The 21,256-nt window shown below is 39.5% G+C and overlaps 1 protein-coding gene across 4 annotated transcripts in view; it reads right to left on the bottom strand.

Annotated features, from left to right (window-relative positions):
- gabra3 (gamma-aminobutyric acid type A receptor subunit alpha3) overlaps positions 1–21,256 on the bottom strand; it is an 86,399-nt gene that overhangs the window by 17,532 nt on the left and 47,611 nt on the right. For all 4 annotated transcript variants that reach the window (XM_061055647.1, XM_061055649.1, XM_061055650.1 and 1 more), the window contains exons 4-7: positions 13,333–13,553; positions 6,359–6,441; positions 3,249–3,392; positions 45–197 (exon numbers count right to left, since the gene is read on the bottom strand). In XM_061055647.1, coding sequence (XP_060911630.1) covers positions 45–197; positions 3,249–3,392; positions 6,359–6,441; positions 13,333–13,553 — 601 coding nt within the window. The remainder of the gene's footprint in view (positions 1–44; positions 198–3,248; positions 3,393–6,358; positions 6,442–13,332; positions 13,554–21,256) is intronic.

The raw sequence follows: 21,256 nt of genomic DNA, 5'->3' as shown, positions 1-21,256 counted from the left end.
TAATCATTGATGGCTTTGTAATGTAAACACAAGATGGCACTCACCAAATACAGTGCGGGCAGGAACAGATTCTCTGTTTAGCCAGAAGGAGACTTGAGACAGAATGACAGTCATGATGCACGGGAGGTAGGTTTGAATCACAAAATAGCCAATTTTCCTTTTCAAATGAAAATATGTTGTCATCACTACATATTCTCCTGAAGCAGAGGAGAGAAACAAAGAAAGAGACGGAGAGAGAGAAACACAGGGTCATAATGAATACAGGTAAGCCCTGTCAGGAGAAACATGAGCTGAAATATTCAGGGTGATATCTAATAAGGTGAGGACATGTACCATCAAAGTGCTTCATAGGATTGTTTTCAGTCCCTTACATGACTCATTAAACCATTTTGTTAAAAGAATCCATGTGCTCTGGAATAATCCACAGCGGATGATGTGCACTTTGTGTAATAAAAAGCAAAAACATTGGAGCTCTGAAGAGAAGAAATAAAAAATGCACACAAGAATTGAGTTGGTCTTTTTTGGTTCTCAGGATACAATCATGCTTTTTTAGGAAGGGCGCTAGTCATCATGTCAAAGTGGCAACCATGCTTTCCTTCAAATGCTAGAAATCAGAGAGCATGTTTGAGAGGAGACCTTGACCTACGATAAAAATGTTAAGAAGGAACCAGAGGGCTGAAAAAAAGGTTGTAGAAAGTCTCTCCTTTCAAAATATACATAACAGGACAAACACGATATTATTAAATATTGAAACATGTCCGGACCTTGAGCCTGAACCAGGGTATGCGACAATGTCTTAAAAATGCATTTAACTTTGGGGGGTGGTTTACTTCATGAGCTGGTTACCGTGACACAACTGACACTCAGGAAAGTCCATCATACCAAAACATCACCTACAGACATTTTCAAAAATGATTACTAAGTTTCTGGTCTGAATCTGGTCTGACACATGGACTATCAGTGGCAGTTTTAGACATGGACATTGTTCCCTAGAAAAAGTGGTTGCATAAGATAAAAAAGTGCTGGAAAAAAGAGATGGTTATCTCATCTGCCATTGTTGTTGACAGAGTAGATACCCTCACTGACCCTTCTTGATTTGGATGGTTCAGTGTTGGAGAAGTGACACTGACAAGCAGGATTTAAAAAAAACTTGACACGCTGTGAGCGCAGTGACAGAAATCAGCTAATAGGGCGTTCACATACTCAGGATGCTGAGACCTGATAATGCTGAACTGCATTAGTTTTGTATAGAAAATAGGCAATGCTACCTTTTGTTAGTGGACATGGGACCTCACGCCTCATCTTTACACTCTGTTTGCAGAATGGTACGTTTGTGGTTGATGCTGATATTTATTTGAAACGCCTTTAATGTCTGATACAAATAAAATGAATATGTAGTCGTGCATCCCCTCTATTAGTCACGGCTGGAAAACTTTGAAAAGTGTCTAGCCTACAGAGGAGAAGTGAACAACTAATGCCCAGCCGCTGTGTTTACCTTTCAAATTCATTCTTACATTTTCTCAAAGCTCTCTTTCCTGTAGATGTAAAGGATATGTACGTGAGCCACGCTAACTTTATACTGTATGTTTCCTTGAGCTCGGATGATGAGAGTGATGTCAGCAAATGGACAAACTCTCAGTTCCCCTAAGCACCAGCTCTCATTGCCATGTCTGTAATCTGTGTCGCAAAGATATGAGAAAAACAGCCTCACATTCCCCGAGGTGTTGTATTTTTCTGAGCAGATTCTAAGCAGAGCTGAACCGTCTCAAATCCTCCCGTTCCCTCGACTCACCGTAGTCCATTAAGTTTAAAGTTTAAAGAAATTAGATTTTCTAACATCCTCGAGCCGAAGCAGTTTATGAAAGAATCTCTCTCTGGTTCTTGTAGCCCGACTTAAGTTAGTGTTTCTCCTTCTTAATACTTCTGCAATTCTATCGATTTTTAAAGTTTCTCCTCCAAACAAGCACAACAATAAAGATGAGCTCGAGGAAAGTGTCTCTGCAGAGTTACACAAGTGCTCTTATTTCAGCAGCTTCCACACTCTCTGCTTCCGAGTAAACATCCCTGGTGTCATTCAACAAAGCGGTTCAGTCTTCAAACGCACATGAAAATCTGACGGACGTGTGTGACTCTGACTGTGCAGCTCACCCTCAGACTGCAGCTTCACAACAGAGGCCAGTTCTCTGAAAATCAGAGGCCAGTGTGGCTCAGTTTTTAAGCCAGTCACTCTCAGTAATTACCTACTGCGCCACTGAAGCAACCTTTTATCTGTAGCTCTGCACTAATAATAACTTCAGCCTTCTTCAGTTATCTAAAGCTGGAGATTGATGTTGATGATCTTTATCACAATTATACAGCAACTTATAATTTCTTCTACACGATAACAGCTAATAAACACAGTTAAATCACATAATTTGATCGGAGGTGGTTGAACTCTATTATATATTCTCAGATATTTGCTGTGAATTATTCGTTGTTATAGCTCTTAGCTTTGTTTTCCAGCCCTTTATGTTAAGGCGCTACCATAGGCTTTACAGGGGGAATAAAGAGTGAGTGATGTGATTGTGTGCGACAGATAAAAGGTTTCTGCAGCAGTTTGGATGAAGAGAGTTTCAGATCAAATAAATACATAATCAACGGCATGAGCTGGCACATTTCCCTTTTAATTTTGTGCTTATTAAAGTCGACTCTAGGCTATAGCCCCAATAAACCCTGAATGGAAAATAAGACTTTCACCTCTGGCACACCTCTCCATATTATCTTTGTAAAATTCGCTGAATGGTTTTCAGAAAAGAGAGAAGTCATCATTTTCTCCTGGGACCCAAATAATGCAAGCTGAATCCAATATGACACAAACTGGAGGAAAGTGCAGACTGTTAGTTTATAAAAAAAAAAAAACACAAATATGCCAGTATTTGTAGACAGAAATACAGGAAGTACATTCGATTAAGTCCTCATTTTATGCAGATAAACTAATAAGAGCTTATGTTTCACAGGTAGGCGTTTCATACCCTGATAATCCAATTTTTCCGCACTGCTTGCATTATCCTCTATCAAAAATAAAATGTGTCGTGTCCACAAGATCTGTCAAAGAGTAGTGAAGTTTCGCTTAGCTGAGCATCCTCGCACCGCAGGCTTACAAACTTAATGTGCTGTGTTGTTTTGTTTATCTTCCTACAAAAAAACAAAATCTGCTTGAAAGTATTACATTTACTGCCTTCAGGCCTTGAGGATAGCATATAAGTTACCTGTGCTGGAACTGATGGTTTCTTTGCCAATTACGTGTCCCAGTAGGTCATACTGGTTGAGCCTGGAGCCATCCTCTGCCACAGCGACGGACCGCTCGTCTCCCTGAGTCCACAGGTAGATCACCTCGTTGTTGGTGTAAGCATCTTGGATTGTTGAGAGATGGTAGAAGAAAGAAAAAGTAGAACATTGATTAGAAATGAACATATGATGCACTAGAGGTTTAACATTTATCGCGTCTGTAGAAGGAATCTTCTGAAGTAGCAGAAAAGAAGCTAAAGTTGAACAACCTTACATACAAGATTTTGCCAATGTGGTTTACAGCAGTGATTCACAATTTCCATCCACTTACTTTAAAAAAAACAACTGATGACAATCTTTGAGTTAACTTTTATTTTACCAGGAATATTCACACTGGGATACAAAATCTCTTTTACAAGGGAGACCTGTAAAATTGTAGCAGAGTATAATTATATAACACAGATTATCAGTCTGTCGCAGAGCTAGAAGTGTGGCTTTAAAATGGAAATGACAGTTGTTCTAGTTCTGACTTAAATCTGGACTGACTTCCAACTTCCAAAAAGAGATCACATACGTACCCCTGCACTGGTTTCCAGTTCAGTACAGGATTCCTAACAAAATAATCTTGTTTGTGTTTAAAGCTCTTTATGGCCTCTTATCCTCAAACAGTACAGAGAGGCCCTTCAGCTCATCAGATCAAGGACTTGTAACTATCCCACGATCACATTGTAAACTTTTTGGAGGGGGTCTTCTCTGTACTGGACCAAGACTGTGGAACAACCTGCTGTTACATTTAAGAACCACAGATTCTCTTCACTGTTTTAAGAAATACATGAAGACTCACTTTTATTCCCTTTTCGCCTCTCCTTTGTGATACTTGATTTGCGTCTTACCTTGTTTGATGAAAGCCTTTGAGTGTCTGTAAGTGCGTCTGCTTATGTGTATGTTTAGATTTCTGTTGCTGCATGATCTCTGATTGAGTTAGTTGAGGCCTCATGTCTAAACTGGGGCAGGACAGCAGTCTTCAAATCCCTGTTCTGAATGAAATAACAACCGGTGGTGACTTATGACTCCGTGGTGAGAGCTTTCCATGTTCTCTATTAAAGGTCCCATATTCTGCTTTTTCTGGTTTTGTATGCCCTTTAGTGTGTTGTCCAAGTGTCCTGTGCATGTTTAGACACATATATGTGCAAAAATTCAAAGTTTCCGAGAAGCGTGCTGAGCAACTGACCAATAACGACAGAGCGGATCGGCAGACCAATCAGAGCAGACTTGGCCCACGTGGGTCTAAGAGTGGGGGCTCAACAGAGCGTAGCTGACGGACTCAGAGCGTAGAGGGAGCAAGGAGGAGCAGTACATGAAAACAGACACTTTTTTCGAACTTTAGCTATTGTGAACGTACAAAAGTAGGAACATAGATTAAATATACGAACCCCAAAAAGGGCAGAATATGGACTCTTTAACAGATACTTTGCTGTTTTGGACAATTCTGCTGCGCTTCCCTCGTATATCTTCTCCACCCTCGCAGCTGTTATTAGCCGTGATGGAGGCTTGTCTGGACATGCAGCTAATCTTCGTCACTCTGGTATCATCACACATCACTAACAAGGTTGGGAAGTTATGTGAAGTGAGACTGCCTGTTGTCTGTCTCTGCTGGTTTCTTCTTGTGCTTTAAGCTCATGTGGTTGATGTGGTTCAACATGGAACTGGTACGTCTATGATATGCAAGTTTCAGGCCACTTATATTCCATCATACGTTATCATCATCTTTTGAAATGTGCTCTCGTCTCGCCAACGTTGAATTATAGCCAAGGTATAACAACCCATGGGTACTTGTTACCGTTATGCAGCACTCACAACACGATTTCAATCACTAAAAACAACAAAGAACTTCACTTCTGCTGTTTGGATATATTAAGGAGAAAATCCATCCCCTTACACCACAGCCAACGTGAAAGCCTACAAAAATACAGACAGCTTCATGTATTTTTGATGTTGCTGGGTCAATAAGTGAATAGCAAGAAATTCATCATCAAAGCTTAGTTGATTGCTAATTAGCTTGTAACATTACCTAACATTAGCATCAGGATCAGTGTTCGGGGGCAGTAATGTTAGTTAATGGCAGTCATATTAAACTCAAGTTTACACTATATTTGATGGCAGGATTAGGAGGAGTTTGTCTTTCGTTCCCCAGAGGGAAAGTGGAACAAAAACTTTAATTTTCTTTCATTTAAAAAAATAATTAAAATAAAACTGGTTAAAACACGTAGGAGGCAAAATGAAACCAGCATCTTCTCCAGAGCGTGCAGCTGTAAAAAGCCTTCCTGCCTGCCAGATGACTCGAGTGTGGAACGTCTGGCTATCATATCATTAACATATCAAAAACTGACTGCTGCCAGCTCAAATAATTTACAAATCACGTTCAGATGTTTTACAATTGTACTAATCCTGTTCCACTGCCTGGGCGGCTGTGGCTCAGTTGGTAGAGTCGTCGCCTCTCAACCAGCAGGTCGAGGGTTCAATCCCCAGCTGAGCAACATGTCCGATGTGTCCTTGGGCAAGACACTTAACCCTGCATTGCTCCCGCTGCTTCGGTGGTGGTGTATGAATGGATTAGTGTTGAACTTACTCTCTGATGTACATCGCTTTGGATAAAAGCATCTGCTAAGTGAATTGTAACATTGTAACTGCCTGATTAAGATTTCAATGCATTGCACCATTTGAGTTTGCTTGGAGTGAACTGTGGAGAAACTCTGCCAACAGACTTTAAGTATGTTCAAGATTTCATAATGCTGAACCTCAGTAGCTCATATTTTTCTCTTAGAGCTTCATGGCTGTTTACTCTTAGGATGGGTCAGGGGAACTCTCACTTGAGGCCAGTGGCGAGTATTCGTGTAAGTTACAAAATGAAACCCTTCTCATGACAGTTATTCAACAGGAACAGATTGATATGTTTCGTGCAGTTTCGGTCCTCTGAGGTTTTAGTGTCGAGCACATGAAAGGTGCTCAATACCTGCAAAGAACAGTCATCACTGTGTCTGTGATCTTATCGTGAACTCTGTTTTTGTTGTGAACATCTGGACTGACTTACAACTTCCAAATTTCAAAGGACAGGCGTGTGCATCCATCGGGAAATCCTCCAGGTGCATAGGACACTCGGCATGAATGGTCAACCTGAGGGGGCAGAGAGAGGGAGACAGGGATACACTCAACTAGTCAGAAGACAGGATGACACATGTCAGCAACAAAACAAAACACAGATTGCTTTTTCATGAAACTAATATTCAATGTCAGACATGGCATGAATAGGGAAATGTGAAATGAATTCTGAAATGTTTAGGCTCTCCAGCTAAATCTCTGTACTGCTTTTACATCGTAACTAATCTCAAATAACTCGTTCATAAAGCCACAGTGTGAGAGCAACAGTTACTCTTTCACGGCTACCAGTGGTAATCATGAGAGTTCAGTTGATTGACAAAAAAAACCCCAAATCTTTCAGAGAGCTCCAGAGTTTAGTTTATTTGGTCAGATGGTCCAGTTGTAAAATGCACTCTGTAAGTAAATAGAGAACTGGTGCACATTATCCCATTCATACACATCAAATCATCAATGGGATTACATTACTGAGATCAAACAAGACAGCAACTCACCAAACAATCTTACAGTGGACTAAGTTTCTCAGAAATAAACAACAAACTGGGTAGCTCAGTTGCAGCATTGATATTCAAAGCATCAAATCAAAACTGAGTTGTTGGTGCCGATCGTGATCAGAACAGATGTCTGAGTGAGTAAATGACATTATAATTGCATTTGTGTCATTCTCATTTATAAAACTATCAGCTACAATGAACATATCTTGATCATTTCAGTGGGAATGTACTGTGTGCCTCAGTAGTTACTGTGTGCCTTGGTAGTTTGTACAGGTACATGCAAAAAATAAGCATGTATGGTATCAAGTACATTGTAGATTTTTTTATTTTTTTAATAAGTACATTCAGTTGGTCTCCCCATTGTAAACAGAATTTCATGTTGCAGAATGCTCCACTTATTTAATACAGCTCTCATAAAAAAAAACCTACAAACATAACAAACCACTTCCTCAGACAAACTTACTGTATCTCATTAGCTGCTGGTGTTGCACTTGCAACAACCCTGTGATCCTTGTTTTTACACCCCCTTGTCTGCTCTCTGGCGCTGCCTCATTACTGGTAAGTGGCTCAGTAACTACGCAAATTAATGCAATACACCATAAATCAAATGTGAGCAATGCGCCGCTGCATATCATACAGCACTTAAACTGGCTACTAATTGACCAAATTCATCTCAGTGCAAAACTGCTCTGACGTTCTGACATAAACAAAACATAAATTAAATAAAAGATTACAGATAACTTAATTAGAATGACATCAACAACAGAACAAGCTTTCTCAGTGCGAAGAAAAGTCTTCATAAAAATCTAAACAAGAAGGGAGTGTCTGCAGGCGTGCTAGTGGCTTGTGGGCCTCCATCTCCACACATCCGCTCTTCTTTAATCTATAAAAGCAAAGCTTAAATGCTCCGTGGCATTGCCAGCATTCTCGTGTTTAGCTGATAAAAGGTTTACAATCCCCCTACTTCTAGTTTAGTTAACGTTCATCTATCACCACTAAACACGATGTACAGCTAAGGCTGAGTTGAGTTTGTGTAGTTAAACAGGTATTAAAATCAAACCAAAGTCAAGGACAAATCAATATGTTGACCTGATGATGATGATGCTAAATGAAATGTTACAGGATCTGTATGTTATTACAATCTCACCTGAAGCTTATATAAAGGTCCATTATAATTCATGGTAATTGGTATAAATGTAGTCAAAATGATGCAGCAAAATGAGATCAAATGATTATTTTTTCAGTGCAAGCTGTAATGTCAGGGTTCACCAAAGTCTGTAAGTTTTGTCCTTTGGTGACCAAAAATCCCTATTTTTTCTAGTGTTTATTCTGGAAGACAATATAGTAAGGGCCAAGGCATGATGCTATATTGTGTTAGGTTAGGGACTTATGTTGTATGCTTATTTTCAAGGTCTGTTGTGGGACCCTTCAAGTTTACTGTATATGGTTTTATTTTTCAAACGAAAAGTTCAGTCAGCACTACAAAATGACAAACTCACTATGTAGCAGACTGTGAATGGGGTAACAAGAGTTTTTTTATTTTATTTATTTTTTTTTTTTATACAAAACCCTCTAGTCCATCCATCCATCCATCCATCTATTATCTTTCGCTTATCCAGGGCCGGGTCCCAAATGGCAGCAGGCTATACAATTTGCCCCAGACATCCCTCTTCCCAGCATCGTTTTCCAGCTCCTCCTGGGGGATCCCAAAGCGTCCCCAGGCATGAAGGGATAGATAATCCCTCCAGCGAGCCCTGGGTCTACCCCTGGGTCTCCTCCCAGTTGGACATGCATGGAAGAACTCCAGAGGGAGGCGGCCAGGAGGCATCCTGATCAGATGCCCAAACCACCTCAGCTGGCTCCTTTTGACATGAAGGAGAAGCGGCTCTACTCTGAGCTCCCGTCGAATGTCCGAGCTTCTCGCTTAATCTCTAGTCAGCCACCTTCCGGAGGAAACTAATTTCTGCCGCTTATATCCACGATGTCATTCTTTCGGTCACTACCCACAGTGACCATAGGTGAGGGTTGGCAAAATTGATTGACTGGAAAATCGATCTATTACGACAATTCGACACAGCGCCCACAATACTGCAGACGGCGCACCAATCTGCCTGTCAATCTCGCGATACATTTTACTCCTCACTCATGAACAAGACCCCGAGGTACTTGAACTCCTTCACTTGAGGCAGAGACTCACTCCCCACCCAGAGAGAGCAGTCCACCGTTTTCCATCAGAGAACCATGGCCTCGGACACAGAGGTGATGACTCGCATCCCGACCACTTTGTACTCTGCTGCAAACCGCCCCAATGCCTGCTGGAGATCCCAGCAGGAAGAAGCAAACGGAACAACATCATCTGCGAAGAGCAGAGATGAAACCCTGAGGTCCCCAAACTGGAAAGCCTCCTTCCCCCGGCTGCATTTTGAGATTCTGTCCATGAAAATCCGAAACAAAGGACAGCCCTGGCGTAGGCCAACATGCACAGGGAGCGTGTCTGACTTTGTGCTGAGAATGCGGACATAGCTCTCACTTCGGTCATACAGGGACATGATGGCTCGCAGCAACGGCCCCAGGACCCCATACTCCCGCAGTACCCCCGCATGACCCCCCGAGGGACATGATCATAAGCCATCCCAGGTCTACAAAACACACGCAGTCTAGATTAGCATACTCCCATGCCCCCCCCCAAGAAGCCCTGCGAGGGACCTTATAGTGACAACATTATCAAATATGACATATATTCAAAATCCAACAATATTTACGAAGTCTGTGTTTTAACGGTCTGCAGTTGCACAACGGTGAGTGTTAAGTTGTTATTTGTCAAGTGGAGCATGCTTTTATTGGAATCCCTTTCATCACTTTGAACTTTATATCCCTGTATAGCTGTTTGTTTTTGTTGCTTCATCAACTCTTAAGTTTAATTTGGGGATTGAGAATAAATCAAACCCACAATAAAAAGCCCTGCATTTGGAGAGTACGTTTTCTTACTTTTCTTAAATTAACTCTCCCTATCGGGGAAACAAAATTGCTTTTGGTAAGCCTAAAGAATTTGAGGTAAATTGAGGTGAACTGAGAGAGAGTGATAAATGCTCTTGCCGGAATACAAGACTAAAGCAGCACCGGCAGACAATACGAGCTGTCTCATTTCAAAAATAATGACGCAATTCTGCAGAGCCAGGCCCTTCACGGCGTCTGTCAGTTCAGATGCTGCAGACGTGCTGATTAAAGGGATTTAAGCATTTGTTTAGTGGTTTTTAAAAATACATTGATTCGTATTCTAAAGCTTAATGCCTTTGAGGTTTTCTCATGCAAAACTTACTTATCAGTCTTTGCTTTAGAGCCTTATCTAGTAGTGAAAACTAATCTTGATCTCTGGATCCCTTCAACTAAATAAGCAGTGTTATATTACGAAGGTAGGTTTGTTTTAATGCAAATATTTTGCCAATACTTGAGAAACATTTTTTTTTTAACCTTATGATTTCTTAAAGGACCAATATGTAAGATTATCTACTGAATTAAATCATGAATTGACCTTACTATATCATCATACATTAAGGAACCATGTTATGTTGAAGGGCTAGCTTCTCTGAAAACAATACAGCAGCCAGTATGTCCTCCACCTCCACAATGCCGTTTTGTGCGGCCCTTGGTTTTTCAGGCAAATGGCAAGCCAAAAGGTGTTGTAGGGAAGAAAGGGGGCAAGCAAACTGGTTCAAATAAAACTGATTCTACCCGACTTAAAAAGCCTCGACATTTTCTAATAAGCTCCACGACCAAAAATGTACTAAAAAGAAAAGGAGAAAGGAGGAGAAATATTGGAGATGCTTTTTTAAAAAAAAGGAGAGGTTAGAAGGCAGAAAGGTTTCAAGACCGATGCAGAGCTGGTAAATACTGAAGTTTCCGTGTCTGCGACCTTGCAGCCTGCGTATGTCTCGACTCTAGGGAGGAGGGTGCGGTGAAGCTTACATAAAGGTCCATTATAATGCGGTGGGAGATGGCTCTCTCCAGTGTTTTTAGTTTGGACTGTAGTTCCAAATTCAAACCCTACGAGTCAGAATTATTGCTTCTTTAAGCTATATTAAATTACCTCCAGATTAAATAGAATTTGTCACAAAGAATAACTTACAATTTTGAGTTATTTATTATTTTGAGTTTGAGTTATTTTCCATTAATAAAGAACATTTTGATTGGTAGATTGAAAGTGAATAGAAATGTACCTTCAAACTAGAGATGTGATGACTGATAAGGGTGTCAAATAAAGACTTTTTGCATTGTCCGACAGACAAAATGTTTCATGCTTCTAACCAAACATTTACTTCTTTTATAAACACATACTTCATCAAAATTCAGCCGTCTGTCTTGGCCTTGGGAGAACTCTGTGACTGCATAAAATCTACTCCTGTGAGATTTCAAATAAAAATCTCTCATTATTTCATCTTCAGCATTGAAAATCAATACTGACCTCGAGGACGAGCATCATAAATGTATTTCTCTTCTAGACATGGAAGGCTCTGCTGCAAAGATATGGCTAAGGCTGATTGATTGACAGATTCAATAATTACTTAGATGGGTTGAAATCAGTGAATTATTTTTGCTCCTGTACTGTAGATAATAGTACTAAGAGACTGTCATGGTGTCTGATGCTTTCTTTTTTTCAGGGTGTATTTTAGGAACGACATGAGCACAATAGAAATCTGTGATCAAGAGAAAATTTGGCAAGCTGTCTGTGTGTGATCTGACACTTATACAGATTAAATGATCAGAAATGATGCCGGTTAATTTGCTGAAACTGCTCCAAAAAACAATTTTTTTAATCCTGACTATTAATCTATCAACACCATGAGTCTGGCATTTTGATATTAGGAACATGACTGGCCTTATATAGGTTAAACTCCCATTACATATGGTTGCATACATTCATTTCTCTCTTACTCTCATACTGCGATTGATTTCTGACAAGCCTAATACAAGTCCAAGAGAGAGGTTGAAGTTATGAATTAGTTTGCTGATTCAGCTCCACTTTAAAGAGCTACTGATAAAACTCAATGAAGGCAGTTTACTTTCAAGATTCTTTGTTTAAGGCTTACATATGCAGTTTGTTTTAGAACATTTCTATGATATATATATATATATATATATTTATGTTTTAATTTATGCTGTGAAAGCAATCAATAAATCAAATCTAAGAAAAAAAAAAAGAAAATTCTGGGAAAACTGGTATATAAAACTCTAATCCTTTGATTTGGTCTGAATGAACCCATCAGCCTATATATTTATTTTCCTGCCTTCACGCAGGCACTCCTTCACACGCTAAAGCTTATTAGGTAATGGCAGTAAAAGGAACCCTGCTAGTTAAAAGATAAAAATGGTTGCTGATGCTCTTCTCACAACTTGCTCATGGACTCTTTCTGCACCATATATAAGGTGCACATTCATGCATTTCTTGGGATTGGCGTATGCTGACCATATTTTCAAACCTCCAAATTGTGACACTCTTAATTTTACCTGCATTGGTCACACAAGGTGGTCGGAAAAGGTTCAGTCATGAGTAGTCCGTTTCAGTTGGTTTTCTGCAGCATTTGCCTCACTGAAGTAGATCGTAAGATAGCTACTTCCAGTCTGTTTGCGCTTGTTTTACTACGGCTTCTTATGTTGACGTTTCCACAGTGGGCGACTGGAAACCGACACTTGCAGTGTGTGCAAAAGGCAGCATGTTCATTGGCTGGTACTTTTCCAAGGAAGCTGTAACTCTTCTGGAGCTCTTTAGAAAATGCTGACTTCCTTTTCTGCACGATAGCTCGCCTACCTGTCATTATACAGCAGGTCCTATTAGTGTGATAAGCTAAGCTAGCTAAGTAACAGCCACAACCCTGAGATTGATTGACACATGTACAGACAAATCAGTATTGAACTTTGACTCATGGTACATTGGTGATGTTTTTACTATTGGTTTAAACAACAACAGTCTTGGTGAATACATTGATATGTATACTGAAAAATCAGTGTTGTAAGCTTGGTGGAGTGTTTTGGTTTGTTAAAACCAGGACAGGGACTGTTCAAATCCAGGACATATCAGTGTCTTATAGGTGTGGGTTGGGACTCAGGACACAGAGCCTGAATATGGGACCGTCCCGGTAGACTGCCTAGATTGACACCAACATTTGTCCTGCTGGATTCCTTTAAAATGTTGCTTACTCATTCTATTTTCTTCAAAGATTACGGTCTAGTAAAGGATTTTGAGATAACATTTGTTACGAATTGGTGCTATACAACTTAAAATTGATTAACTGATATTCTTGAATGAGTAAGTATGCTAAAACAAGTATTCATCTTAAACCTGCTGTATCAAAGTACAGGTGAAGAAAGATGCTAGCTTGGCTGTGTTGACTGGGGAGTCATTGTAATGCTGTCTCACCTCATTGTGTAAAGCAGCGTGCCGTTGTCCACTAGCCGTAGCAGTTTGTTTGGAGTCGTCATATTGTGGGCCACTGACTTCTTCCCATTGTGGAAAAATGTATCAGGAGTCCAGATTTTACTTGCCAGGAGGTTGTTGAGGGGTAAAACCTGCATAGGCCCGTCAAACTTCAGCCTCTCATCCCTCCAGCTTTGGCGGAAGAAGACATCGATGGTGTATTCCTGAAGGGGAAGAGAGAGCACAAGATAAAAAGTTATAGAGTTGACTTATTGTTTTGTCACATAGATGTACTTCATGTGTTTGTTATATTTAAAGCTTTAGACTTTTGGCTCACCAAGACAAGCAAAGGTGTCATTAATAACTCTGATGCATACATTTCATTTAGTTAAGTTGGTTTGTGGCATTGTGCATTCTTAGGCTGTGTAGTGGTAGTAGCTGAATAGTATTAATAGTATGAAAGTATTTGGACATGGCCTTAGTCACTGATTCAAAGGGACACTTAATGGAATGGAGCCATCGTTAACGATATAATGTTACACCTGTGCTCTTTCTGCTTCAACAAGTCAAAATGTCTGCCATGAAAAAGAGGTAATTACTCTGAAAACTGCTTCTTTGGAAGGTTACATGACAGTGAATATGCACCATGTATATTGACGGATTCACATTTTCAAAAGAGGGCATGTGTTAACAGAAAAAAGGTACAATAAAGAAGCTATACCCTTCAAGATGTGAAGGTTAACAAAATCTAAATCTTTAAAGAGAAAAAACCTGTAAAGACGTCTTTTTGAAAAATAATGCATAAAAAAACCCCCACAACAACAACAACATGTCACTTTATTGCAGAAACTGTATTAAACAACAAATGGCTTCAGCAGGAAAATAAAGCTAACAAGCCAGCACATGTATCATCTCTTTAACGAGGCATTCACACACATATATAATTTACACATGTATGAAAGTCTGTATACAACTTATTTTGTTGATCAGTTATTTATGTATTGTATTCATAGAGTAATGTTTTCTTTCTTAATGTAATTACCACTCTCTCAACATAGTTCTGTTTATCTTTCCAAGAGCTGAACGCTGGACTGAGACACAAATGAGCCTCAGCGAGAAACCTTGTAATACATCTGTTTCATGTTTTATTAATATTCAACAAAGTCTTTCCTTGTTGTCACCAACACATAAAAAGTAAACAAAGTAAAATGAATGCAGGAAGTAGCCAGCCAAAAGAGATTTATTTCTCATTATTCATTCAATAGGACTTGGTGTCCTAGCAACAGACTCCTTCATCAGCTGTGTACAGCTGCTGTGCACACTGACGCAGCCGTCTTACCACAGTGAGATGGAAGTAAGCTTTCTGTATCTCACGCTACAGTACACATTATTGGTGATCAATAACAGCAAGGCGGATGTGTTTCTCTTTAATTCTCTTGTGCCTTTGATGGTTCGGTTAAAGGGCTTGTGTGCCGCTCACCAGTGAACTGTGACTAGCTTAAACTGATCAAGCCATCTCTCTGTGGCTTTAACAACAGGAAGTCATCATTATCAGCTGGAGAGTTGTGCAGCTTCCACTGAACACATCAACAGGGCTCCTTTAAACAGCACAGGATGGACCGCTCTTATTGATGCGATTGACCTCCTGGCGCCTTGCATACCTACAGCGCTATAAAAAACATATAACACTTTGTCTGCCCTCACGACAGAGCTCTTAATAAACCCCGCAGAGATTTGCACAGACAGATATAAGCCGACAGAAGAGTGACAAAAACACATCTTTCTCCACAACATTGCTATTAAATGAGAGATATAATTCAATAGCCTGAAAAAAAGTCAGCACTTGCACCCCCCAAAAATTACATATTCCTATCTCGATTTTGCATCACTGCCACTGATAATGAGACACAACCAATTAAGTGCCACATTAACACATATAATGTATTCAAAACCCATAAATCTGACATCTGTGTGTGGAATTCATGCATTGTTTTGCTGGAACAATTTGGTCACATAGTTAAATGACATATTTTTTGCCAGAAAATAAAATGAGGAAGGATGAAGTCAAATGACATCCAAACAGATTTTCAGTCTCAGAGCTTCCAAAAACATGTCTGTGAAGTTTCTTGATTAAAAATCCACTCTGATCCTGAATTCTATAATGTCTAAAAAACCCTCTATTTCAGCCCTGCTCAGAACAGCCTGTTTTTGTTTCTATAGCTTTAAATGTAAATGAGCTATGTAAAACCTCGCCCCACCTGGAAGGGCTTGGGGTGGCTAAGGCCTGATGGCACCATGCCCAATTGGTTATAGTGAGAAGGTGTACTAGAACAGCATCTAGCTGTGGGAGTGTCAACATCCTGGGGGAGGGGTTACTGCCCTTTGTGATGTCATGAAGGGAAAAAAGAGGATGGTCTTTTCTAATAATTGGGGGGTTTGTAGACAAGAAAATGTGTGGGAGAAGCCTGTTTTTTTTCCTGGTTGATCGTAGTCTACCTGTTTCTTATTTCATGAATTATAAAAAACAACAATAGTCTAGATCATGTTTTTACCAAGCAAGCAGGTATAGACTCTGAGGCCAGAAGAGACGCTGAAACTGTTAATGTCACTGTATCTATCATTTCTACTTATCTATTTAAAACAGAGTAATCAAGAAACAAATCATCTTTTAAGCAAATATTACCATGTTAAGTTTGGCCATGATTAAGATAACCAGTGCAGAAAGCAAAGGAATCTCCAGGTCACAAGAAAGACTGAAGAACACAGATAAAGAAAGACACACACTAAATGGTTTTATTATTGTGTCCTGTGTATCTTTGTCTGAAACCTTCTAGCTCACACTACAAGACATATATATATTTTGTTTTTATCCTGGCACAGAAAGACCCAAGACCCTTTAAATAGTCTGTACCACATTCACCCTCATGTTAGGCACTTCATTCTACTTGACTTTCCTTTATTAAACCCAAGAAAAATGCCAAGTCTCATCCCCGCCGATGCTAAACATCCAGTGATGAATAAACAGACAAACGTTCTTGGCCCGGCGGGACAAATTCATCATTTGTATTTTTCTTTTTTTGGACAGAAATCTGCTGTAAACAGAGGGTATTAATTTGGAGATTGAAAGACAGAAATGAGGAGAGGCGTAGTCAATCCCCACTCAAGGCCAAATGGTACAATCAGTTCAAATGCCAGCTGGTGTTCCTCCAGGGACGGACTGATTGATTTCTCCTTGACAGAGGAGACAGAGCGGAGCTTCTACACAACACTACTTTTCAAATGTCTTTTTTATAGCAGTGAACACCATGAATAGATTAACTGTAGTAAACAACTGTAATTTAAATGACACTTTAAAACACATTCACGACACCCGGATGACAGTGTTACAAAAAGAGTCATGAATACACAATGGCTCTTCTCAAGTGCGGTACACGTTCCTTTTTTTTAATCCTTTTTATACCTGAACACATATTGTTAAAGCATAATAATAACTCTGCATACATGCGGGACCAGAAGAGAGGAATGACTTGCCACAAGGACACCAGACAGATTGAACAGGGCTCAGTGGCTCAGTTGGTAGAGTCGTCGCCTCACAACCGGAAGATCGAGGGATCGATTCCCAGCATGGGCCGATGTGTCCTTGGGCAAGACCCTTAACCCTCTGCTTTGGTAGCAGTGTATGAATGGGATTAGTTACTCCTGATGGATGATACTACATAAAGACCACTACCATGACAGTGTGTCAATGGGTCCAATCCATTTACCATTTAACAACACCTATTAGCACCAAGAAACCTCCAGATCTCCAGATTCTACAACTATAAACATTCACATGTTTTAAAACTCTATAAATCTCATTATATAATCCAAGACATTAAACATTTATATTGCCACAAATAACTGTTGAATGAATTTTGATCACTGCTACTAAATGAGAGCTGAACGTTACATCTAAAAATGACCGGCTTTGCACCTTTAAAGCAAACAAGAAGATTTTCCATTGATGTAAAACAGCCAGGATTTATAATTAATTGTTAACCAAAAAGTTTTTATAGTAGCAGCTTTTAAACACATACTGTACAGTGAAAGGCATCAATGATTATGATAATCACACAGAGAGGTTCACAGGACACTACTGTTATCCTTGGTTCTGTTAAGCATTTAAAGGCCCGGATCTGAGTGTGCTTGACCCAAAAGTCTGGTTCATTTGATCAGCGTGAACATAAACGTACCGTTCTCATACCGTACTCGGGTACTATGCTATGAATGAAGATATGTTGCAAAATGTGAGAGCTTGTAGAATGTGATGTGAGAACTTGTAGAATGTGATGTGAGCTTGTAGAATGTGATGTGAGAGCTTGTAGAATGTGATGTGAGCTTGTAGAATGTGATGTGAGAACTTGTAGAATGTGATGTGAGAAGAACTTGTAGAATGTGATGTGAGCTTGTAGAATGTGATGTGAGAACTTGTAGAATGTGATGTGAGAACTTGTAGAATGTGATGTGAGAAGAACTTGTAGAATGTGATGTGAGCTTGTAGAATGTGATGTGAGAGCTTGTAGAATGTGATGTGAGAACTTGTAGAATGTGATGTGAGAGCTCGTTTTCACTTTGACTCCAAAAGGGTTAAACAAAGAGTTTGATTGGAGGCCGGTTGATTGTCAATCAATCAATCAATCAACTTTTATTTGTATAGCGTCAACTCATAACAAGTGTTATCTCGAGACACTTTACAAGAAGCAGGTAAAATACCTTACTCATTGTCTGTTAACATTACAAAAGAGCAGGTAAAAGACCTTACTCATTGTTATGTTACAAAAAGCAGGTAAAGGACCTTACTTATTGCTATGTTACAAAGATCCGGCCTATCCATCATGAGCACTTTAGCAAAGCAGCAAAAGTTACAGTGGTAAGAAAAAACTGCCTTATTGTGTAGAGAAGCTTCTTCTGCATCACTCTAACCTGGTCCATGTGTAAATGTTGATATGTGTCAAGTGCCTTTTAGAATGTGTTACTGCTCTGGTGTCGACATTGTTCTCCCAGTTGATGGTTTTATATTCTATCTCTGTGTATTTCTGACTGAGCTGTGGGATTGATGTTTTGCATGCTTGTCTGGACTTGTGAGTGACATATTGCTGTGATATTTTTCATTATAAGTTTTCTTTTTTATTATCACAATATGTGCCTTTATAATATCTATTTCTCCTTGTATTACATGTGACGGTTTCCCCTGATGTTTCAGCTTCAGCTGTTCAAGTAATGCTCCAGGTACTGCAGGTTTTTACCTGCTGGATGTCTGTTTCTTTTTAGACTACTGTTCAGCTCTATTTTATTGTAATGTTTCTGAGCATATGTCTTTTATTAGATTGCTCTAATAGTTCTATATTTGTATATTCTTACTATGTATCACAGGACCTGTCAGGTGATCCCCGGGGTTGGTTAAACATATGGAGGTGTGTCTCCTCATGTCTGATGAAGGAGTAGGTTTCGAAACATTTCTTCATTGAATATGATTTGGAGCAGCTTCTGGTGTGTGGACTCACTCTTCTGTTGGATTTAGCATTCCCATCCAGCACCAAGTACTTAAGGATTTGGATGTACGTGCTGTTTTTAATATTTAAAAAAGCATTTTTAAACTACACGTGCATATTCCAGTATGACTTGGATTGGATAAATTGAGTTTATGTTGTTTATACATCTTTTTGTGATATTCCCAAGTAGATAAGACAAGATTAACTTTATTGTCCCAGTGGGAAATGTGCCTTGGACTTCACAGTGCTCTGATGCAGTCTCAAAATATCAAAATACATTCATCTGTTAAATCAATAAATTCCATACAAGTAAATTACTAAAACCATAAATATGTATTAATTAAGTAGTAAAAATAAACAAAAATAGTTAAGGCTGTTTGAAGAGATTCATTATTTATCCTTTTTTTTGACAGATTAACTGCCAGCTGAAGACATATAAAAATAGTTGTCCGTAGTAATGGGGCTTACTGTTAGCATGCTGTGAACCAGCCTAGAAACTAGAAGAAAATCACAGTTGTTAGGATTATTTTGGTACATAATAGATCGTTTTGTGTTTTTGTTGAACAGTGATTGTGTGAGAGAGAAGTTGTGCACCGAACAACACAAGACAGCGATTTTGGTTTTAGACAGTTTCTCTTTCTCTCAGCTCTCTCTGCACAAACACATCCAGCATGCCTTCTTATACTGAATGCTTCATTTCACTTCTGCCATGTTCAGCAGCTGCTGTATCAGTGAGTCGGGGAAGTCAAATCAGGTAACATTTAATGCAATCCCTTTAGTTTTTGCATATAAACCACATGTGAATATCACTTATTCCTGTATAATATGATCCTTACCTGATTCTGACTGCCTTGTGCTGTGTCGAGGCTTTTACACTGGAATGAACGAGGTAAAACAATCTGTGTTTAATGATGTAGAAATCACTGTCATAGTCCTATATGCTATGACTAAATGGGTATCTAATGCTTTCAAGTGGAGGTTAATTACAGAACACTTTAAGTGAATGCTGCAGGACTGTCACAGCATGTTTCTCTGACAAATAGTCACACAAACAGATAAAAATAGGGCTTATAAGGCAAGAAAAAGAACAAGCATGTCATGCTTACACATTCACGTCTCCCTCACTCAGCTTCTCGGGGGAGACGAGCTGCAAATTGCAGCACCGAAGGAGAGAAAATAATGAGAGTGAAAAGGAAATGAGGGAAATGATAGGAGAGGCTTATAAGGTGGCAGTTAAGGTAGGATGTACAGCAGACGGGCTGAATGGGTCCAGACGCTCCAAACGACACAGTGTCTGGCTTTTTAAATATGGCACGAAGGTTTGGTTTAATATCTGATGGAATATTAATGCAGCCTTTTCAGCTTTAATTAATGAGTTCATTAAATTCTAAACATTTAGCTATTTGATGAGATTTTAATGTGATCACATTTTGAATTTTAATTTGGTTTTGTGTCACAGATCTGGACATGTTAGTCTCATTTAAAGGGAACAAGCTCAGGTTGACAGGTATCTCATACAACCCCTCTCCAAAAGACCAATCTCGTGGTATTCTGATGATGACCACCAAATAGAGACGCTGTACTTCTCTTTAGACTTCTCTTACAGAACTGAGCTGGATTTAACGTCATACATTCACTTTCTATATTCTTCTTGCAGAAACATTTTAAAACACATCATGAAACTTTTTTTGTGAGTCAGTCCACAACTTACATTTGTCTTTTTCAATTCATCCCTAGTCCTAAAAAAAAAAAAAAAACATTTTTAAAATGTCAAGCTGTTTAGACCGAGTACTGACTGTATCATTCTGAACACTTACCGCCTGTCTGCCTAAGTGACCGCGCTAATTTATGGCAATAATGACTTTATTGATTGGTTTTATCTGTATTATAAATATGTATTCTCCTGTAATATATGGGCATGCCTGAGCTTTTTTTGGCCATGCCTGAGCTTTTTTTCATAATCCCCTAACATGCTATAAGCAAGTCGTCATTTAAGGATTAAATCTATGAGAGAGACGGGGAGAGAGAGAGAGACCCAGAGAGTGCAGTCTGGAGTCCGTTTTCAAACACAATCAATGACTGCTGCTTTATTAACCAGCTCTCTGCATGTTGAACGGGCATTTGGAGATCTGTGGATTTGAACTGTCAAACTAGTTATTGGTAAGGAGTAGGGACTTTTCAGTGGTAGCTGGATATCAGAATGGTCATCCCCAATTCTATACCCATGTAGAGAAAAAACAGAGATGACCCGCATGGAAAACGTTTTTCTAAAGCGTCATCATTTTGCTGTTTACGCCTTTATTTGGAGATAGGACAGGGGATAGAGTCAGAAATCCGGTAGAGAGAGAGTGTGGGGGATGACATGTGAGAAAGGAGCACCTTAGAGGACTATAGCC

Source organism: Labrus mixtus, chromosome 14, assembly GCF_963584025.1.
Source record: "Labrus mixtus chromosome 14, fLabMix1.1, whole genome shotgun sequence".
NCBI lineage: Eukaryota > Metazoa > Chordata > Actinopteri > Labriformes > Labridae > Labrus > Labrus mixtus.
This window is presented reverse-complemented; position numbering and strand designations above follow the sequence as displayed.